Source organism: Suncus etruscus, chromosome 7 (genome assembly GCF_024139225.1).
Source record: "Suncus etruscus isolate mSunEtr1 chromosome 7, mSunEtr1.pri.cur, whole genome shotgun sequence".
Classification (NCBI taxonomy): Eukaryota; Metazoa; Chordata; class Mammalia; order Eulipotyphla; family Soricidae; genus Suncus; species Suncus etruscus.
In genome coordinates, this window is record NC_064854.1 from 47,260,618 (window position 1) to 47,274,916 (window position 14,299).

Sequence of the window (14,299 nt, forward strand, 5' to 3'; positions counted from 1 at the left end):
CATGGGTATCTTTTGAGGGATTGCATTCAATCTGCACAATGCTTTGGGGAGTATTGCCATTTTAATAATGTTATTCCTGCCAATCCTTGAGCAGGGTATGTGTTTCCATTTCCGTGTGTTCTTTCTTATTTCTTGGAGCAGAGTTTTATAGTTTCCTTTGTATTTGTTTTTCATGTCTTTAATCAAGTTGACTCCAAGATATTTGAGTTTGTATGACACTAATGTGAATGGGGTTGCTTTCTTAATGTCCATTTCTTTCCTATTATTATTGGTGTATAAAAGGTCCATTGATTTTTGTGTATTAATTTTGTAGCCTGCCACCTTGCTATATGAGTTTATTGTTTCTAGAAGCTTTTTGGTAGTCTTTAGGGTTTTCTAAGTATAGTATCATGCCATCTGCAAACAGCGAGAGCTTGACTTCTTCCTTTCCTATCTGGATTTTCTTGATATCGTTTTCTTGCCTAATTACTATAGTAGATACTTCCAGTACTATGTTGAATAGGAGTGGTGAGAGTGAACAGCCTTGTCTTGTACTAGAATTTAGAGGGAAGGCTTTTAGTTTTTCTCCATTGAGGATAATATTTGCTATTGACTTGTGGTAGATGGCCTTAAGTATATTGAGAAAGGTTTTGTTCATTCCTATCTTGCTGAGAGTTTTTTTTTTTATCAAGAATAGGTGTTGTACCTTATCAAATGCTTTCTTGGCATTTATTGATATTACCATGTGATTTTTATTTTTCTTGTTGTTGAAGTTGTGTATTATGTTGATAGATTTATGGATGTTAAACCATCCGTGCAGTCCTGGGATGAAACCAACTTGATTGTAGTGTATGATCTTGATGAGGCATTGAATCCTATTTGCCAGGATTTTGTGGAGGATCTTTGCATCTGTGTTCATCAGGGACATGGTCTGTAATTTTCTTGCAGCATCTCTGTCTGGTTTTGGTATCAAGGTGATGTTGGCTTTATAAAAGCTATTTGGAAGTGTACCTGTTTTTTCAATTTTATGAAAGAGCTTGGCAAAAATTGGTAGTAATTCCTCTTGAAAGGTTTGAAAGAATTCATTAGTGAATCCATCTGGGCCTGGGCTTTTGTTTTTGGGCAGACAGTTGATTACAGTTTTAATTTTCTCAATGGTGATGAGGATGCTTAGATATGCTATATCCTCCTAATTCAACCATGAAAGGTTATAAGAGTCCAAGAATTTATCCATTTCTTCCAGGTTCTCATATTTGGTGGCATAAAGTTTCTCAAAGTAGTCTTTAATTACCCTTTGAATCTCTATAATATCTGTAGTAATCTCCCCCTTTTAATTTCTGATATGGGTTATCAAGTTTCTGACTCTTTCTTTGTGAGTTTTGCCAATGGTCTCTCAATCTTGTTTACTTTCTCAAAGATCCAACTTCTGCTTTTGTTGATCTTTTGGATTGTTTTTGGGGTTTCCACTTCATTGATTTCTGTTCTCAGCTTTGCTATTTCCTACAGTCTCCCTATTTTTGGTTCCTTTTGTTGAGTACTTTCTAGTTCTATTAACTGAAAGTAAATGTGATAGTAGTAGTAGACTTCAACTCACCATTATCACTACTAGAAAGACCCACTAGGCAGAAAACTAGCAAAGACATAAAATTCTATATGAGAAACTTGAAGAACTGGGACTAATCGACTTATACAGGGACCTCCACCCCCCAGAAAGCAGAATACACATTTCTCAAGTGTACATGGAACATTCTCTAGAATATACCACACCTCAGGATATAAATATAAATTGCACAAAGTCACAAATATGAAGATTATAAGAAGCACTCTATCAGATCACTATGCTACAGAGATCAAGACTGATTGTAAAAAGAAGGTGTGGATATTAAACAAGATGCTGCTCAACAACAGCTGGAAATCAAGGAAGTTATAAAAAGATCCCTTGAGATGAATGATAATGAAGAAACAAATTGACAAAATCTGTGGGACATAGCAAAAGCTGTTTTTAGAGGGAAATTCATAGCAATACAGGCCTATGTTAGGAAAGAGGAAAATAACAAAATCAACAGCTTAAAGGGACAACTTTAAGCAAAAATCAAACAAATACACACACATAGGAGATAAGAACTAATAAAAATCCAGAGCAGAAATAAACAACATAAAAACAAATAAAATAATACAAAGAATCAATGAGACCAGAGTTGGTTTTTCGAAAGAATAAACAAGATAAACAAACCACTGGCAAGAATCACAAAGAAAAAAAGGGAAAACATCCAAAAAAATTAGATCACAAATGAAAGGGGAAAGATTATAACAGAACCTCAAGAAATCAAGTTTGTTTTTTGAAAGAATAAACAAGATAAACAAACCACTGGCAAGACTCACAAAGAAAAAAAAGGGAAAACAACCAAATAAATCAGATCACAAACGAAAGGGGAGAGATTATAACAGAACCTCAAGAAATCCAAGACATCACTTATTATTAAAAACTGTACTCAGTTAAGTTAGAAAACCCAGAAAGAATAAACAGGTTTCTGGAAAAATATCTTCTGGGACTTAGGAAGGAGGATGTAGAAAGCCTAAACAGGCCAAGCATATCTAAGGAAATTGAAACAGTAATTAAGAAATTTCCCAAGAACAAAAGTCCAGGACCAGATTGTTTTTATAGGTGAATTATATCAAATATTCAGAGAATTACTACCATTGATCCACAGTCTCTTCCAAAACATCAAAAAGACAAGATTGCTCCCTAACTCCTTTTATGAGGCTAATATAACACTTACTCCCAAAATTGACAAAGACACCACACCAAGAAATAAAACTACAAACCAATTTCACTGATAAACATGGATGCAAATATTGTCAACAAAATATTAGCAAACTGAATTCAACAATGTATCAAAAAATTTTACACCATGGCCAAGTGGGTTTCATCCAGGGATGCAAGGATGGTTAAACATACACAAATCAAACAACATCTTACAACACATCAAGAAGAAAGACAAAAATCACATGATCATATCAACCGATGCAGAGAAGGCATTCTACAAAATCCAACACCCATTCATGATGAAAACACTCAGCAAAAAAGGTTTGAAAAATATTTTCCTCAAAATAGTTATACAGCTATGTATAAAAACCCACACCAAACATTATCCTTAATGGTTAAAACCTGAAAGCCTTCCACTAAGGCCAGTACTAGGCAAGGCTGTTCACTGTCTTAGCTCTTATTCAACAGAGTTTTAGAAGTCCTAGCAATAGCAATCAGACAATAGATGGAAATCAAAGGAATCCAAATAGGGAAAGAGGAAATAAAACTATCTCTTTTTGCAGATGATATGATGATATACATAGAAAACCCTAAAGAGTCCACAGTAAAACTCCTAAAAAGAATAAACCAATACAGCAAGGTGGTAGGCTACAAAGTCAATACACTAAACACAGTAGCACTTCTCTATACAAATAATGAAGCAGAGGGGAAAGAGATTAAGGAGTCGATCTTATTTAAAATGGTATCTAAAAATCAAGTACTAGGAATCAACCTGACAAGAGAAGTGAAAGACCTATACCATGAAAACTTCAAAACACTTCAGAAGGAAATTGAAGAGGACCTAGGGAAATGTAAGAACATTCCCTTCCTATGAGTAGAAAGAATCAATATCATCATAATGACTATTTTACCTAAATTAATATCGAGTTTCAATGCAATCCCTGTCAAAATTCAACATCATTCTTTAGTTACTTAAAACAATCAATTATAATGTTTGTGTAGAACTTCAAAAGATCTAGGTTAGCCAAATCCATATTGAAAAACAAAAAACTGGGTGGCCTTTTATTACTGAAGCTTTACTATAAAGCCACAGTGATCTAAACAGCATGGTACTGAAAAAAAAAACAAAAACAACAGATTCTCAGACCAATGGGTTAGAATAGAATATCCAGTCAGTGATGCACCCCCAACATATACAGTCAACTAATATTTTACAGAGGATCCAAGAACCGAAATGGAACAAAGATAGTTTTTTTCTACAAATGGTGTTGGAACAACTGGATAACCACCTTAAGAAACTAAAGGTTGAACCATACCTCACAGCGTACACAAAAAATCGACTCAAAATGGATTAAAGACCTTGAAATCAGACCTAAATCTATAAAGTTTATTGAAGAACACTTAAAGCAAATGATCAGACAATAGAAAAATTACTCAAAGAATATGAACAGATGAAAATAGAAGTTTTTGATAAAATCAAAAGAAACAACTTAAGAATCATTGTACTCCCAGAGACCCAGGAAGAAAATATACAGGAAGAATCAACAGTCAAGGACATCATTACAGAGAAAATACCAGAGTTAAAGACTACATGCGACCAAATCCTGCATGCCTGCAGATTACCAGCTAAAAGACACCCCAGGAAAAACACCCCAAGACACATCCTGGTCACAATAACGAATACTACAGATAGGGATAGAATACTAAAAGCAAGATCAAAAAGGGAAATTACATTTAAGGAAGCATCCTTGAGATTTACAGCATACCTGTCACAAGAAACTCAGGTAAGAAGGCAGTGGTGGGATGTAGTGACAAAACTCAACAAAATGAATGCTTCACCTAGAATACTACACCCAACAAGACTCATGTTCAGGTTTGAAGGAAGTATACAAGTAGGCTTTATTCTAGAGATGCAAGAATTGTTGAATATACTCAAATCAATCAATATAATACACCATATCAAACCATATCAACACCATATCAACAAAAGGAAAAAACTATATTATAATGTAAGTAGATGCAGAGAAACATTTGATAAGGTTTATGATAAAAACATCTCAACATGAGATGGAAATGGAAGGAGCTTTTCTCAATAATAAATATCATTTATTACAGGTCTGTAGCAAATATTATATTCAATAGAGATAAACTAAAAGCCTTTCCTAAAGCCCTAAAGACTCTACCAAAAAGCTTCTAGAAATAATAGATTCTTTAGAAAGTTGAAGGCTACAAAATTAACAAGCAAAATCAATGGCTTTCTTACACACAAATAATGATAAAGAATAAATAAACATAGAAAGTTTCATTTACAATAGTAACACTGAAACTCATTTACTTTGAAGTCAACTTAACTAAAGAAGTGAAGGACCTATACAAAGAAAACTACAAAACACTGCTTTAGGAAATAAAAGAGGATATAAGAAAATAGAGGCTTATTCCCTGTTCATATATTGAGAGTATTAACATCATTAAAATGTCAATACTTCTCAAAGCACTGTAAAGCTTTAATGCAATCCCTCTAAGAATACTGGTGACATTTGTTTTGTTTTGTTTTGTTTTGGGTCACACCCAGCAGCGCTCAGGGGTTACTCCTAGCTCTATACTCAGAAATCGCTCCTGGCAGGCTCAGGGGACCACATGGGATGCCGGGATTCGAACCACCATCCTTCTGCATGCAAGGCAAACACCCTACCTCCCAGCTATCTCTCCGGCCCATCAGTGACATTCTTAAAAAAAGTTATCAACCACTTCTTATTGACTTGGAATTGACAATACACACCCATAAATAACTAAAGGAAATATTAAAACATTAAAAAATAATTATTGCATACTAATTAAATTATTGGTACTATGTAACATAAAATACTAATATGAAACATTGAAGTAGTTCTTACTTTTCAATATCGTATAAAAATTCATATGGAATGCAATTTTTTTCTTCAAATCTATGATAAAGAAAACCATAAAGTTTTAATGTCATGATTTCTTATATGCTTGCACAAACATTTATCTATTTAACTAGTGGTTCTCAAACTTGAACCTCAAAGAATCATTACTTACTTACTAACCTCGAATATATAGTCCATAGCTTCATAATTTCTACATTTATAAAAAACCACCAATATTTTTGATATCAAAATTTGAAACTTGCTTATTTAATATCTATTATACATTCTATCTTTATAGATGTAAACAATTAATATTTATAAAAATAAATATTTATTTCTTTTGATTATATCATTTCTTAGTATTTTGGGTGACAATTTTAGACGCAGGGATTACACCTGGCTTGATGCTTAGGTGTAACAACTAGTGTTGTTCAGAGGACCAATAATACCTGGTATTGGTAATTGAGCCTAGGTCGACTGTTTGTACTATCAGGCCATTGTACTATCAGACCTTCACTCTCTAGCCCCAGCTTACTTTTTTGTTTTATTTTTATTCATTTTTAGTGTTTTGTTTAGTTTTTGTTTGGGGTCACCCAGAGATGTACACAGACTTGCTCCTGGCTCTGTACTCATTCCTAGAGGTGCTCAGGATACCAGCTGAGTACTATGCAGTGTTGGAAATCAAACTGAGTAGTGTGATAGGCAAAACCTCCTGTATCTCCAGCCTATAACTTTAAACACACACACAAACACACACACACACACAAATGTCTATTGCTGTTAATTACTATTTAATACAAGTAAAAAGTTATTGTAAGAATTTACATATTAGCTAGGATTTATGAAGACATTATTACTACCACCATTTGTATAATAAAACGTATTTGAGTAAGCTAAAGAGTTCCTTTGATCACTTTTTGGCTGCTTCCAAACAATACAACTCAGATGTAATCCTTGTCACAACTGTGTTTAGATAAATTATTTTAATTCTATGCCATTTTCCATTCCAAAATAAATTAGGACCCAATATATTTATTTTCTTCATTGGCAACAATTATGTCACCGTACTTGGACCCCATAAGTATGTTTTGATGAGGAAAAATTTTTGTGCAAATGTGATTTATATCACATAAAAGCTGGCTTAGGGTGGTTTAAAGAAGAGAGTCATTGAGTAATACTTGTATTCATTTAAAAACACATACTTTAGGTTAATTTGCAAACAAATCAACGTTAAAAATTCATATCCATATTTTTTCAGCAATAGATGCACTCAAGATGGACAAATGTATCTCATTGAAAAGGACATCAGGGAGATAGCTTGGAGATCCTAAACTCACTTTCTACCCTAGACACAATTAATCTACAGCTATATATAAAGTAATAACATTTGAAATTAGACTAAAAATGATCTAGGTAGTGTCTATGTAGTACAATAGATTAGATCTAGGTAATACAATAGACTAAAAGGCCATGATCAAGAGGGGAGGGAGGCAGAGATAGCCTCACTTCCTTCAGGTTGGGACCTGTTGGGTATATAAAAAACATAGTGTTTCTGTTGGAAAACTTTTTTTTTATTTTGGTTATTTAAAATAAAACTTTTTGAGTTTGTGCTAACATCATGTCCTGGGGATTTTCCCTAAACAGCTAAATTATGGGGGGGGGCAAGGAGTCTATCCTAAGAAAAATATAGATTTATAGGGAATAGATGACTTCATTAAATAAGTACTACATGTGTATAGAACCCAGCAAGAAACAAGCTGAATAAAGAGAATGTAGGTCATATATGAAGGATATCTATTTGCTAAATTTAAAGCAGTACCATGAACTAGAGGAGGATAATATCAACAGGAACAAAGATACTGATGTTTCTATGGGTGATGCCATACCTGCACTGTCTTTGTAATTTACTAGGGTAATAGGCAAATCACTCATTCCCATGTGTTTTATCTACTACAGAAGTTGTCACAATCACCTATAGACACTGGTTAAGCACCTTGGTTGTCACCTGTGACAATACAATTCACTTACTTCAGTCACTATGGTTTTCTAGGTTTTTCAGCATATATAGGACATGGAAAAGAAACCATGCCACCACATGAAAAGATGAAAAATGATTACTGTCAAAAATGACCACATTAGGGGCTGGAGAGATAGCACAGCAGTGGTTGCCTTGCAAGCAGCCGATCCAGGACCAAAGGTGGTTGGTTCAAATCCCGGTGTCCCATATGGTTCCCTGTGCCTGCCAGGAGCTATTTCTGATCAGATAGACAGGAGTAACCCCTGAGCACCGCCGTGTGTGGCCCAAAAACCAATATATATATATATATATATATATATATATATATATATATATATATATATATATATATATATATATATATATATATGACCACATTAATATGAAGCAATTAGAAAGACCATTCTCAATGCTTTTAACACCTGTAATCTATTAAAAAAAACAGCTGTTCAATACCATACAGGTCAATCACAGATCAAAACTTTCACTAAACTTAACACCCCACCCAACTATTTCAAAATTTCCTCTCTATATATTTGTTTTCTCTGTCCTTCTCGTTATTTGTTAAATAAGAATGTCTGTAGAATTGTCCCCCCATTTAAAGTTTATGTTAGAACCAAGTCAAGGAGATTGTTGGACTTGTTCTAGCATCCCCATAGGCACCAACCACGCCACGTGGCATTGTTCTTCCTTTGCATAGGCACATTAAAATGGGAAATTATATACAAACACGTTCTTATTTAATAGATATGGGAACACACAAATCTTGTAATGCAGTAGGACCTTACAACCTGAACATTGTCATAAAGACCTGGCTCGGGCCTTAGAAGAATGGGCATTGTCCATTTACCCCTGAACCAGAGATGCTATCTATAAAACAATCACGGTTGTGTACTACATCACGTGAAAGCAATCCTCTCTCAGGGAAGAACCTACCACTGCTCTGGCATAGACCTTTCAACAGAAACTTTCTTTTAACACCCAGAGGACTTAACAACAACTACCTGCTTTCACGACTGAGCTCTCTGCATCACCTTCTAATTATGAGTGAAACTAAAGGATGCTCCGAATCATCCTGACTTTAATGTAGGATATTTAATGTAGGCATATTCCAGGATCCTTACTACAGAAACCTGACACCAACAACAGTGACTGTGTGAAAAATAAAAGTATTGGCACTACAAACAATGTCTTGGGTTGGACAATCTAGTATGCCTGGAGCCTAGAGTTGGTCTTATGCCAGAAAACTTCAGGGGTATGGTCTCCTTATTTAGGCCAAGGCTTTTCCTTTCCATGTCTCCTATATTTTGCTGGGCCTATGCAAACAATTGTCATACTAACACCATCTTGGCTGTGCTCCTTTGACTCATCCTTAATGAAATAATGTATTATGATTAACTGTGTCAACAATACTATAGCTTTTAATGTTAAAGGAGTTACATAACTTTTGTGGCTTTAGGCTAAGAAATGTTACAATGTACAACAATCTGGGAACTTGAGGAACAAAGTAAATGTGCATGTGTTTTGTTTTATTTGGCTGAAAATTCAAAATTAAGGTGTCAGCAAGGGGATTTCTTGTGATTTCCTTCCCACTGTAACTTCACCTTGTCCTTTCTTTGCATCTTTGTCTTTAAATAAAGTAAAAAAAGGGCTGATTTAAAAAGGTTAAGAGACAACCAAGAATACATGAAAGCTTAAAAATAGGTTTATCTCAATTATATCCCAAGCATTCAAGACCGAGACATATTAAATTGGAAAAAGTTAAAAGTCAAAGATAGGATCTTTAAAGCATAAAATGTAAAATGTATAATAAAACCTCTACAAGTTATTAGCAGATTTCTCAATGTAATGTTGCACATCGGAAGTGAAAGAAATTATATACACAAAGCTGAGAGAAAAAGACTTGCAACCAAGAGTACTCTATTTGGAATATAAGGAGAAAGGAGGAGCTTTTCGATAAACAAGAAATATAGGAAAATATTTTTTTTAAAAAAATTAGACCTGAAAGTGCTCAGGAGGGGCCTGAGTGGTGGCATAAGTGGCATAAGTGGTAAGGCATTGCACCCGCTAGCCTATGACGGACTGCGGTTTTAGCCCCCTTCATCACATCTGGTCCCCCAAGCCAGGAGTGATTTCTGAGTGCATAGCCAGGAGTAACCCTTCATTTTGAACCTTTTTTTTTTTAAATAAATTTTTATTGTGACCAAAGTGCATTACAAATCTTTCACAGAATTATTTATGGTACATAGAGACAATGAATGAGGGGCATTCCCACCACCAGTGTTGTCCTCCCTCCACCCCTGTTCCCAGCATGTATCCCATATCTCCCTCTTTTAACCCCCCTCCCATTTTGAACCTTTAAATATGAAGGAATGGATAAAGAGAGGAGAGAGAGAAAGAGAGAGATAGGAAAATATTTAAAGAAACTTACTAAATAAAAAATTAAGATGAAAGAAAACAAGCAATTAAAGAGTAAAAGAACGATAGGAACCAAAATATTACATGGACAAAACAAACATATTGTAAAGGCAGTGAATCAATCATTTATAAACCTAGCAAGAATGCTAAAAATAATTTAAAAAAAAAAAGAATGTTAAAAGTAAAAGTAGTAAACTAAACCTATGTTCACTGGAGCCCTAAGTGCAATGGTCATGTTAAGGAAACAATCCAAATGTTCATTTAGAGATTAAAAGACAAAGAATTGTAGCATATATATATATAATTGTAGTATATATAATAGAATACTCAAAGGCTATAAGAAGAGATAAAATTATACAGTTTGTTTGCAAGTTGCATGGAACTAGAAGATATCATCATAGCAAATATATCAGACAGAGAAGGTAAAATACTCCATGATTTCACTCATATGTACTATATAGAGAAACACAGTAATAGAGAATAAACTAGAGAAACACAGTAATAGAGAATAAACTGCATCAAAAGATAGCAAGCTATTGGCCCAAAATTACAAAACTGTCTAGTTGGCTGTGAGTGGTGGTGGAAAAATTAAGAGGTCAATTCAAACTAACGTAAATGGACTGGTGAAGGGCATTGGTCACTTTATCAGTGGTGAGGTATAAGTTTATCGAAACAGTAAACATTTAGCACTATTGTAACTATATTACCTAAAAAATGATACATAATGTAGCAACATAGTAAAGTTCACAATAGTCTGTAAGCAATACATGAGATAAATATAGAAATTGCAAAACATAAATTTGTGGTATAGATAGAGTCCAGGGGGTAATATGCTTGCTCTGAACCAGTCCAACCATGGTTATATCCCTGGCACCACATATGGTCCCCCATATATGGCCCCCTGAGTAATCCCTGAGTACTGTTAGGTGTGTTCCAAATTTCTCCTTTCCCAAAAGAAATAAACTAAAATAAACTTTAAAATAAAATAAAATAAACTTGCTATTAATTTAAAACAAACTAACAGTAGAATAAAACAGCAGAATTTAAAAATTTTAATATAAATACTGAAAAATTTTAAAAATCATTAGTAGAAAAAATTTATAATACTAAATAACTTTCTGGGAGGCTCTCAGATAGTTATTAGGAATCCCAGGAGTCACTTCTGGTATAATTAGTTAACTGAGCTAATGGTTCAATGCAAGCATCAAGGATGTGATGCTGCTTGTACTCGACATTAATAGGTGAACAGGGCCATCTTGGTGGTGTTTGAAGGACTATGAAATACTGGAGATAGTACTAGGACTAATAGCATGTAAATTATTCACTTTAACACCTATCTATTGGCCACAAGGGGAAATATTTTTGTCAGTACCAGGGATTGAACCCAGTTCTCATGCATGCAAGGCATGCTGCTGAGTCACTGGCCTGCAGTGTTCGTTTTAAATTAGTTTAGATGGACATAATCTACCCCAATACAATAGGATATATGTTTTTATCAATATATATTTCCTCAATAATATAATGAACGTATTTTTAAGCATACATGGTATATTCTAAAGGATAGATCATATGCTGAAATATAAAACAGAAAAATGCAGTTGTCATGTCTGCATTTGGCCAGCTGGATAGACACTGTTCTGAAAAGAATTGTAAAATAAGCTGTGAAAAATTATGAGTACACTGGTCATGCAGTTGAAAGCTGGCATTCTCAAGAGGAGAAGGCAAGCCAAGTCCTCACTCTGCCAAAGCCTGGTCAGCTGCATCCATCACCCACAATTGCCACTTTGTTAATGACCCACTTTACCATAGGATTTTTTGGAGTGAGTTCAGGCACAACTCCTTCCTCCTTCTGGAAGCTCTGGCAATAGAAAACATGCCCCATAAAAGTTGTTGTATTGGCAATACAGCAATAATGCTTGGAATTCCTGAACAACTCCATTTTTTTTTTAAAAAAATACTGTCATCCTCCTAGGAACAATTTAGACTCCAATGTTTCTCTGAAGCCACCTAATATTCAGAAACAAAAATAAAAGCTCCTAGAAACAATAATCCAGTACAACAGAGTGAACAGTTACAAAGTCAATACTCAAGACAGTTGCATTCATATAGACAAAGAAGGAGTCAGAGGAAAAAGGAATCAAAGAGTCTATTCCATTTAAAATAGTTTCAAAAATCAAAAAGTATCTAGGAATCAACCTAAGAAATAGGTAAGAGATCTAAACCACAAAAAACTTCAAAGCATCAGTGAGTGTGAGAGGGAAACTATTGACACTATTGGTGGGAAATGTGGGAATGCACACTGGTAAAGTTGTACATTGTATGACTGTAACTCATTCATGAACACCTTTATCTGTGGAAAAAACTTGAGTATGAACAATCTTGTAATCATGATATTTAAATAAAAATCTAAAACATGCAGATTAATTATGCCTATCATAACAATAAAAGGAAGGATAAGAATAATAAAAGTATTTAAATCAGGGGTTCCTAACTTATTTGGCCCATCCACTATTTCATAAGATGCCATTTGCAGAATCATTGAGAATGTCAAACAATACATTGGGAACAAAAATTGCTATTTGTACAACTGTGAGATTATATCCTCTGAAAGTATTTAAATTTATTATGACCCAGAAATTTAATTAGTATATGATACAAATGTGTCTGGATACAAATCATAATGTATCCAGCAGTGTATATATGTATGTGTCATATACATGTGTCATAAAATGATATCATGTATATATGTTATATATATGTATAACTTACATATATATATGTATCATTTGTTTTATTTTCTTTCATCCTTCCCTCTTTCATTCTTACACCCCTTCCTTCTTTCTCCCCCTCCTTCTCTCTTCATTATTTTTATTTACTTCCTTCCTCTTCTCTGTATTTATTTTGTTATTAGAGTATAGCTCTGGATTGAAACCCTCGTCTCATATTTGTGACTCATACTTTCTACCACAAAACACCTCGATCCCCCCAAATTATTATCATTTTGGATTTGGAACTGTACTGGGATGTGTTCAGGGCTTAATACTATTTTCTTCTTGCCATGATCTGAGGACTATTTGGGGTGCCAGAAATTTCACCTGGGTTGGCAACATATAAAGTAAACTTCATAACCTCTGTACTATCTCTTCAGCTCCAGACTCTTTTTACTATAACACTTTTAATCTATAAAAATATTTTTTATCCTTTACTCTTCCCATCCTTTTTGTTCTTGTCATTGTGATGATCAGAGGTTGCACACATGCCTAACTTTGGTGTTCTCTGGGAGTTACACATCAGATTGAGAAAACTCCCCTGCTTGCCAGGGGTTTGCTGTGGTACACATTCATGTTTACTAGGGTTTGACTTACTGTGGTACTTCTTTTTAGTTGTGATGTTTTTGAGGAGCTGTGCTCCTTTCTGGTACCCTTATCTTCAGTGCTAACAGAAATAGCTTGTGGGGACCCAGGTAGTAGAGCAGTAGGGGTTCAAACACCATAGGTTCCAAAATTGAACTCAGCACAAGTGAGACATCAGAGATTTGAACTTGTGAGCATACATTTGCAAGGCAGATAGATGTCCTAAATCTATCATCTTTTTTTCCCTTTGCCATTTTCACTGAGGTACTGTGGTCTATAATATTGCAAATACTTTTTATATAGGCAATGTCCCAACACCACAACCATCACTAAAGTGTCTGATTCCCTCTATCAGTTTCTCAATATTTTTACCAGAAATCTCTCTTAGGAGCATTCAGTTCTGTAGACAAAATCTCCAGTTCTAATATGATATAATTTAGTATGAGTAAGGAGAGGAGACAATGGAAAAATATGTATAGTTTTATAAAAACCTAAAATTGTATTTTATTTTATAAACAAAAATTAACATTGTATTAGAAGATATAATCATATATACAATGCATAAATATTTATAAATAAACAAAATATGTAATAAAATATTCATGGGTCTAAAAAAATCACCTGACTAGACACTACATGCAATATAAATGAAGCATTAATTCATTGTTGGAAAGTATAATAACCCTAAACCGACTTTCTATTTTGGGGCCACATCCAGTCGGTTCAAATCTTACTCCTGGCTCTATGCTCAGGGATCACTACTGATGGTGCACAAGAGATGATATGAGGTTCTGGGGATTAAACTTTCATCAGTCACATAAGCAAATGCCTTTCTCCCTGTATTATTGCCCCAATTCTTAGAACAAACTTTTTTTTT

At 34.2% G+C, this 14,299-nt stretch overlaps 1 protein-coding gene across 1 annotated transcript in view; it reads right to left on the bottom strand.

The window, feature by feature from the left end:
- CATSPERE (catsper channel auxiliary subunit epsilon) overlaps positions 1-14,299 on the bottom strand; it is a 144,510-nt gene that overhangs the window by 49,986 nt on the left and 80,225 nt on the right. The window contains exon 10 of the mRNA XM_049777559.1: positions 5,641-5,691. Coding sequence (XP_049633516.1) covers positions 5,641-5,691 — 51 coding nt within the window. The remainder of the gene's footprint in view (positions 1-5,640; positions 5,692-14,299) is intronic.